The sequence below is a fragment of the Sorex araneus genome, chromosome 5 (genome assembly GCF_027595985.1).
Source record: "Sorex araneus isolate mSorAra2 chromosome 5, mSorAra2.pri, whole genome shotgun sequence".
In the NCBI taxonomy this organism is placed as follows: Eukaryota; Metazoa; Chordata; class Mammalia; order Eulipotyphla; family Soricidae; genus Sorex; species Sorex araneus.
In genome coordinates this window covers 80010891-80019573 of record NC_073306.1, presented here as the reverse complement: position 1 = coordinate 80019573, position 8683 = coordinate 80010891, and the positions used below count along the sequence as shown (strand labels likewise).

The 8683-nt window shown below is 41.5% G+C and overlaps 1 protein-coding gene across 1 annotated transcript; it reads left to right on the top strand.

Annotated features, from left to right (window-relative positions):
- Nucleotides 1-1795: 1795 nt before the first annotated feature.
- LOC129404963 (igE-binding protein-like) lies at nucleotides 1796-8100 on the top strand. The gene is made up of 2 exons (XM_055139888.1): nucleotides 1796-1804; nucleotides 6721-8100. The coding sequence occupies exons 1-2, from the start codon at nucleotides 1796-1798 to the stop codon at nucleotides 8098-8100; spliced, it is 1389 nt and encodes a 462-aa protein (XP_054995863.1).
- The last annotated feature ends 583 nt before the right edge of the window (nucleotides 8101-8683 follow it).

The window sequence follows — 8683 nt, the reverse complement described above, 5'->3', positions numbered from 1 at the left end:
AGCAGACGCTTTTAGGGAGGGTGTGATAGCAGACCATTGTATACATAAATCCTTATCATTAACAATGTTGTAAATCATACTGCCTGAAATTCAAAAATAAATAAAACTTCCCTACTGCTAGCAGAAAAAAAACTTAAATAAGAACGAAAAAGTATATTTCTTTGTTTTCAGATATTTCCAGGCTCATAATGCTTCAGTAGTATCTGTTTGAAATGTGATTTTTATATTGCAATTTCAAATCCTTTATATCATTATATGTAATTTTTTTCTGCACCTCTATCTAGGAATGTGTTGTTTTGAAGAAAAGTTTGAAAAACATCTTTATTAAGAATATTTGATACTTATTATATTAAAATATGAATAAAATTACTCTTGAACTTCTATTTTTATGTTTAAATTAAAGTTTAAAGACAGGAAAAGGATTAGCATTTATTATTAGATTTTATGTTAAAAATTATGAACTTTCAATATATAAATTCCAGGTTTTTCCCAATAGACTTTATTACTTCCTCTGATTGTCTTTTCATTTTTCTGTGCTGTCCATCAAACAACTATTTCCTATGCTTCAGGGATTTTTTTCAATTTCTGTTTGCATTACAGTGTCATCTTTCTTTTATTTTAAATTATTTTAATTTCATTTTTAATATATAGTGAGAATACACTGTAATAAGTTCATTTCACTACTTTTCACTTTCAAAATAACTTTGTCCTTTGAAAATTTTGCCTCTTACAGTAAGTCAAGCATTTTAGAGTAAGCATACAAAGAAATATTGTTTATCTTTGAATTTCCTACACTTATAGAAAAGATTTTGTGTAAAGTAGAGGTATTTAGTAAAATAGAATCTCCATTGTAATACATTATTTCTTGATTTGGATATTTCCAGTGACAAAATTATGCAAAGTAAAACTTTATGCTCTTACACCAGAAGAAAAATTGGTTATTTTTCCTTCATAGTAAACAGAGCTTTATTCGATTTTTTATTAAGAAAGTAACATGCTTATTTATAATATCCATACTATAGAAATAATTCACAGTTATATACAAGAGGCTAAGTATACACATAGCAACATAAATCAAAATCGCATAATAGTAGGTGAAAATATTACAAACAGACTGGAGCAACTGTACAGTGGATAAGGTGCTCACCTTGCATGGACCAACCCAGGCTTAGTCCCCAATACTACATATGGTCTCCACAGTCCTACCAGGAGCTATCCCTGAGCACAGAGCCAGGAGAAAGCTCTGAGCACCACCAGGAATGGCACAAACAACAACAACAACAACACCAGGATGTGATACCAAGTAAATTTGTACAAAAAACCTGTACAAAAACAAAAAAATAATTTTGAGGAAATATTTACAAGATTAAAAGATTTACATCAAATGCATTAGAATAGTTTCCAATATATATATATTGGAGGGAGAAGAATTGAGTGATATAAGAGGGAAATGGGCAATAAAGGAAAATGAAAGAAGAAGTGTCAAATAATACTCAACATGGATGTTAAAATCACCCTCAAAGGCACTATTTGGTGATTATTATACTGTATTATGGAATATAGTCATCTTAATGCATACAGATATGGCATACACTTAAAGTGAGATCGTAATCTCTTTTCACACTATTGTTACTTAGTTATATATACACGTATTGATATACTTTATTTCACATAATGTGTATACCTTAATTAATGGTTCCCCTATTAATAAATATTTAGATTTTTACTAATACTGCAGTGAAAATCCTTTTTTCAGTTATTAAAATTTTTACCGAACTAGCATTGTGTAATAACCATGTTTGAGGTACACATCATGATAAATACAATACATATAATATATGTATATATGTACATACATATATACGTATATACTACATAAAGCTCACCACTGAAAGTCCGCTTAAATTCTTCACCATACAATTAATACCTTTGATTTGTGTTACCATCCCTCATTTCCCTTTCTGATAACCAATAGTTTGCCTTATAGTTCAAAAGCTTATTATTGTTTGGTTTAGTTGTAATATGCATGCTTATACAGATGTTATTTACCTTCTCCTGGAAATACACATTTAAATAATTGAAGCAAATTGTCAAATTGCCCTCAAGAAATACCATTTTTTATTCTTAATATAAATCTGATTCCTACAAGGTTCTAAAATTTAAAATGTTTGTAAAACCAACCAACATACAAAATCATTTCAAATTCTAGGCATCTATATGTCTATTTCAACAGTCACCTTTATGTCCAATGAGAGATCAATACTAGATAAAATATTAATATCAGTGCCCAAATGACAATTTTCATTGCCTTCACTTGATCTAAAAATATAAGGACTAAGTGAAAAAGAGTAAGAAGGGATATAGCTAGAACTACTACCCATTTAAACGTATATGTATTGATTTATGTGGTATGTTTTTACACTTGTATATATATACATTTATATATACATATGCACATAGGCATACATATATATATAAATGAATTTAAAGTCATTGTCAAGGGCTTAATTACTATAACAAGTAATTGTGAGGGGCTGGAGTGATAGCACAGCGGGTAGGGCATTTGCCTTGCACGCGGCCGACCAGGGTTCGAATCCCAGCATCCCAGATGGCCCCCTGAGCACCGCCAGGGGTGATTCCTGAGTGCATGAGCCAGGAGTAACCCCTGTGCATCGCCGGATGTGACCCCAAAAAAAAGCAAAAAAAAAAAAAACAAGTAATTGTGTTTTCTATTTTTCAACCTCATTATTTTTTCCTTTTCTTTTGTTGTGTCACTGTGAACAAAGTCATTCATGTGAACAAAGTTATTCATGATTGAATTTCAGGGATATAATGTTCTAACTCCAATCCCTTCACCAATGCCAATTTGACTCCACAACATCCCCATGTTCTCATTCTTTAAAGCAAATGTCTTTATTTGCTTGTTTTGGAGCCACACCCAGCAATACTCAGGACTTATTCCTCAGTCAGTGTTCGAGGATCACTCCTGGCAGGACTGGGGGTACTATATGCAGTCCCAGGTATCAAACCTGTCTGCCTTAACCCCTGTGCTCCTTTTCTAGGGACCCTAACTAGCTTTTCTTGAAGGTTAAGAATTCTGACTTTATCTCTCAAGTAATAGAATGAATTTTCAAAAATAATAGTTCCAGGGGGCTGGCGCCATAGCACAGTGGGTAAGGTGTTTGCCTTGCACTTGGCCAATCCGAGTTTGATTCCCAGCTTCCCTTATGGTTCCCCTGAGCACCGCCAGGAGTTATTCCTGAGTGCATGAGCCAGAAGTAACTTAACCCCTGTGCATCGAAGGGTGTGACAAAAAAAAAAAAGTTGGGGCTGGAACGATAGCACAGCTGGTAGGGCGTTTGCCTTGTTCGCGACAGACCCAGGTTGGATTCCCAGCATCCCATATGGTCCCTTGAGCACCGCCAGGAGTAGTTCCTGAGTGCAGAGCCAGGAGTGACCCCTGTGAATTGCCAGGTGTGACCCAAAAAGAAAAAAATTAAGTAGTTCCAGGTTGGGCTGGAGTGATAGCACAGCAGTAGGGCGTTCGTCTTTCATGCGGACGGCCTGTGTTCAATTCCTCCACTCCTCTTGGAGAGCCTGGCAAGCTACTGAGAGTATTGAGCCCACTCGCCAGAGCCTGGCAAGCTACTCATAGTGTATTGGATGTGCCAAAAACAGTAACAAATAAGTCTCACAATCGAGAGACGTTACTGGTGCCCCCTCGAACAAATCCATGAGCAATGAGATGACAGTGATGACAGTTCTAGGTTGGGCATGTAGCTAAAAGCAGAGTACTTGCTCGATAGTTTGAGGCCCTGAGTTTAATTACCAATACAGTAAATAAATGTAATAAGTAGGCAACAGCAGTTCCTTCAAACTATATTCAAAGGTATAGTAACAAAACAATGCACTGTTAAAATGTAACAGACACACAGATCAATGGAACAAAACTGAGAACCCAGAAATAAACCAGTACATATATGGAGAGCTAATTTAAAACACAAGTGTTAAAAGCATATGTTGGAGAAGGAAAATCTCTTTAATAAATGGTCCTGGGAAAACTGGACAACTGCATGCAAAAGAATGAGACTTGACCACATATTATAACTATTATTTATCTTACACAAAAATCAATTTAAATGGGTTAAGGACTTGTGTATAAGACTCCAAATAAAAAATACATAGAAGAAAACATAGTAAGCTGCTTAATGCCTACTTTAAAGTGGTTTTTGTGGATTCATTCACCTCTGACAAGGGAGACAGAAGCAAAAGTTTTTTTTTTCTTTCTTTCTTTTTTTTTTGCTTTTTGGGTCACACAGGCAATGCAAAGGGGTTACTCCTGGCTCTGCACTCAGGAATTACTCCTGGCAGTCCTCAGGGGACCATATGGGATGCTGAGATTTGAACCCGGGTTGGCCGCGTGCAAGGCAAACCCCTACCTGCTGAGCTATCACTCCAGACCCCAGAAGCAAAAGTTTTTTAAAAATAAAATAGAATGCATCAGAGTAAAAGTCTCTGAATAGTTTTTTTTAATTTCTTAAAATGATAACCTATTGAGAGATGCTTGCAAATCAGATATTTAGGAATGCATTAATAGCCAAAATATATGAATAACTCAATAACAACAGAAGCATCCTGATACAAATATAGGATCTGAACAGACATTTTACCAAAGAAGGCATACAAATATCTGCAGGCAAATGAAAAGAAGTTCTTCATCATCAGTTATCATTAGGAAAATGCAAATTGAAAATACAATGAGATCACTTCATACCAATTGGAATGAGTACTATAAAATAGGCCAGAAACAACTTCTGGTGATGTTGTGGAAAAAAGGAAATCCTTGAATACTATGGGTAGTAAACTGTGAAGCCATTACGGAAAACAGAATAAAGATTCCTCCAAAATGAAGAATATCAATACTATATGATTCTGCTACTTTGCTTCTGGATTTGAACACAGAGATGCATAAACCATTTAAGTCTAATACAAGTTATGGTCACTGTGAGTCTAAATATGTGAAAATATTTATAGATTAGAAGAGAGTGTCTGAATTAGACCAACTTTTAGAGTTACCAATACTCCAAATGGAAACACTCACATGGTTTTTAACATCAGAGTTTTGGACTTCAAAACTCTAGAAAAGTTCTTACCTTCAAAACTGTAAGAAAGCAAATTTGACTTATTTTAAGTCAATAGATTTTAACATTATGTGAATACCAGTAATCAATTCATCAACTCATCAAAGTCCTTAAGCTTTTTCTATCTAGTATTGTTGCCATATCCAAAGCCACATTGCAGAAAGAATTGTTAAATATATTTTTTCTTAATGCTACATAGTGGCAGGAACTTAAGTTGATAATCTCTTTTCAAGGCAAATCTTTATTAAAGGGAATTATCCAAAGCCATCACAGTAACAATTACTGTATAAAGACTAATTGATCTAATTAATATAATGTAAATTTTTAAAGAGCATTTTCACATGAGGTGGGGGAGAAGTCCAAAAAGGAGTTTCTTCAAAAGCAACCGCTGTTGGAGAGGATGTGGGGAGAAAGGGACCCTTCTTCACTGCTGGTGGGAATGCCGACTGGTTCAGCCCTTCTGGAAAACAATTTGGACGACTCTCAAAAAATTAGATATTGAATTCCCATTTGACCCAGCAATACCACTGCTGGGAATATATCCCAGAGAGGCAAAAAAGTACAATCGAAACAACATCTGCACATGTATGTTCATCGCAGCACTGTTTACAATAGCCAGAATCTGGAAAAAACCCGAATGCCCCAGAATGGATGACTGGTTGAGGAAACTTTGGTACATCTATACAATGGAATACTATGCAGCTGTTAGAAAAAAGGAGGTCAAGAATTTTGTAGTTAAGTGGATGGGCATGAAAAGTTTCATGCTGAGTGAAATGAGTCAGAAAGAGAGAGACAGACATAGAAAGATTGCACTCATCTATGGTATGTAGGGAGCCAGAGCACATTGCGCATGCGCATGATCGCGCATGCGCAACAACCGCATTGCGCATGCGTGGCAAGAGCCAATAGGAAAGGCGCCACCCTATGAGCGAGAGCCAATAGAAAATGAGCACCACCTTAGAGGCGGGGCAACCAGGCTATATAAGGACTGCCATTACCCGGGTTGGGGTTCTTTCTTTCTCCTCGTGAAGTCGACTGAATAAAACTGCTGCAGAAGGATCCTCAACCCGTGTCGTCTCACTCTTTGCTGGCGAAGGGAAATCGCGACGCGGGCCACGAACAACTGGTGCCGAAACCCGGGAATTTCATCTTGCACCGCGAGGAAGAACCCCTCCTTTTGGAGGGAGGATTCAGAACTGCAGGACGATTGCTCGGAGAGGCGTGCTGCGGACCACTGCCCAGCGTTGGTAAGAAAAGAATGCCTGTTTCCTGGTGGTGGGGAGCGCTCTTTGTCCTCCTTATTTGGATTTGCCTTCTCTTTTGCTCCTGTGTCTTTACTATGGGCACTGAGGCGATTTGGAAGATGGTTCAAAATTGTTTGGAGAATGAGGCATGCTCCATAGTGGTCAGGGAAGGCCGGCAGGTGTTGGAAAGGGTCCAAGACAGTTTGTCAGAAACCGAGCAATCAGGAGGGCTGGGCGCGCGTATGAAAATACCCAGCAATAAGGAAAAAGGACTGCCCGGTGGGGGCAAGAAGTTAGAAATAAATAAGGAAAAAGGACTGCCCGGTGGGGGCAAGAAACTAGAAGAGAAAAGGGAAACAAATGACCCTCGATCCGCCTCGGACGAGGCCGGGGACTTGTACCCCAAGCGTGACGTGGCTGCAATCAGCTTAGACCTTAGACATAGACCTAGACATAGCCCCTCGGAGGATTCCTCCCTTAGTTCCGAAGAGGAGGATTTATTACAGCAAAAAGCGGCCCGTTATGAAGCAACTAGGTACCATCCTCTGAAGTCTCGGGCTCGCGGTGTGAGGGGCTCGACACGCCCCTCGCCTTCCGCTCCTCCCCCTCCACCCTATCATGCACGTCCATCTCGTACTTCCCTGTTTCCTGATAATCTGTGCAGGCAGATGCGATTAGCTTTCCCCGTCTTTGAGGGGGATGGGGACGAGCGCGTTTACGCCCACGTGGAGTTTGCTCAGATTAAGGAGCTAGCGGAGGCGGTCAGGAAGTACGGAACAAATGCCAACTACACCATTTCCCTGCTTGACAGGCTAGCACGGGATCGAATGACCCCCAGGGATTGGCAGGACGTGGCCAAAGCCACGCTACCCAATAACGGGAAATTTTTAGAGTGGAAGGCCCTCTGGTATGATGTAGCTCAGGATCAGGCTCGCCTTAACCGTAACGCCCGCGATGCCGCGCAGCACGAGTGGACCAGTGATATGCTTACTGGCCAGGGCGTCCATGCAGAGGATCAGATTAACTTACCCTGGGGGGTATATCCCCAGATATCCTTGCTTGCCATAAAAGCCTGGAAAGGCCTTTCCGCAAAAGGTGAGGCAAGTAACCAACTTACAAAGGTCATTCAGGGGCCTCAGGAACCCTTCTCTGATTTTGTTGCACGCATGACGGAGGTGGCGAGTCGCATTTTTGGCGACTCGGACGCAGCGACCCCCCTTATCGAGCAGCTCATTTTTGAACAAGCAACTCAGGAATGCAGGAATGCCATAGCCCCGAGGAGGGCTAAGGGCTTGCAGGATTGGCTCAAAGTCTGCCGCGAGCTCGGGGGCCCCCTCTCCAACGCTGGCCTAGCGGCCGCCATTCTCTGCTCACAGCGGCAGCGAGGCTCGGATCCCTCCTGGGACCGCACCTGTTTTAATTGTGGGAAACGAGGACACGTTAAGCGTGACTGCAGGGCGCCTCGGGCGAACCCCTCTCTGTGTCAGCGCTGCAAGAAGGGCAATCACCCCGCCGACCGTTGTCGGTCCGTCCGTGACAATATGGGGCGGCTCCTCCCACCACTAATCTCGGAGGAGCCAAAAAACGGGAGGCGAGGCCCACGGTCTCAGGGCCTGAACAAGTATGGGACCAGGTTCTTTCGGGAGGCTCAGGAACAGCAACCCAGTATAGAGTCACCCAACTGGACCTCCGTGCCACCTCCTCCCTCACCATAACCCCTGATTCAGGAGTCCAGCCTGTTCCGGTGGCACCCGTGCAAGAAGCCCCTCCTGGATGCATTGGCCTTTTAGTGGGAAGGACAACCCTCGCGAAGCTGGGTCTTATAGTTTACCCAGGTACACTAGATGTCAGAAAACCGAGCATTCAGGTTTTATGCTCCTGCCCGACAGGCACCTTTGTAATTAAGGAAGGGGACCGTGTCGCGCAGGCGCTCCTCTTCCCGGCTGGTTTTGAGGACCCTAAACGGAGAGGCCCCTTGGAAATCCCCGCCACGAACCCGGTGCAAGCTTACCTAGTCATGAACCTGACCAAGAGACCTAAACTGACCCTTTCCATTCAGGGTAAGCGTTTTGAGGGCATTATGGACACCGGCGCTGACCGGAGTATCATCTCCTCGCACTGGTGGCCTAAGGGCTGGCCGGTGGCTGAGTCTGAGCATGAGCTTCAGGGTCTAGGTTATACCCAATGCCCTTCCATGAGCACCCAGGTCCTCACCTGGCGTACTGATGAAGGGAGCAAGGGTTCCTTCACCCCGTATGTCCTGCCTCTCCCAGTTAACCTTTGGGGCAGGGATGTCTT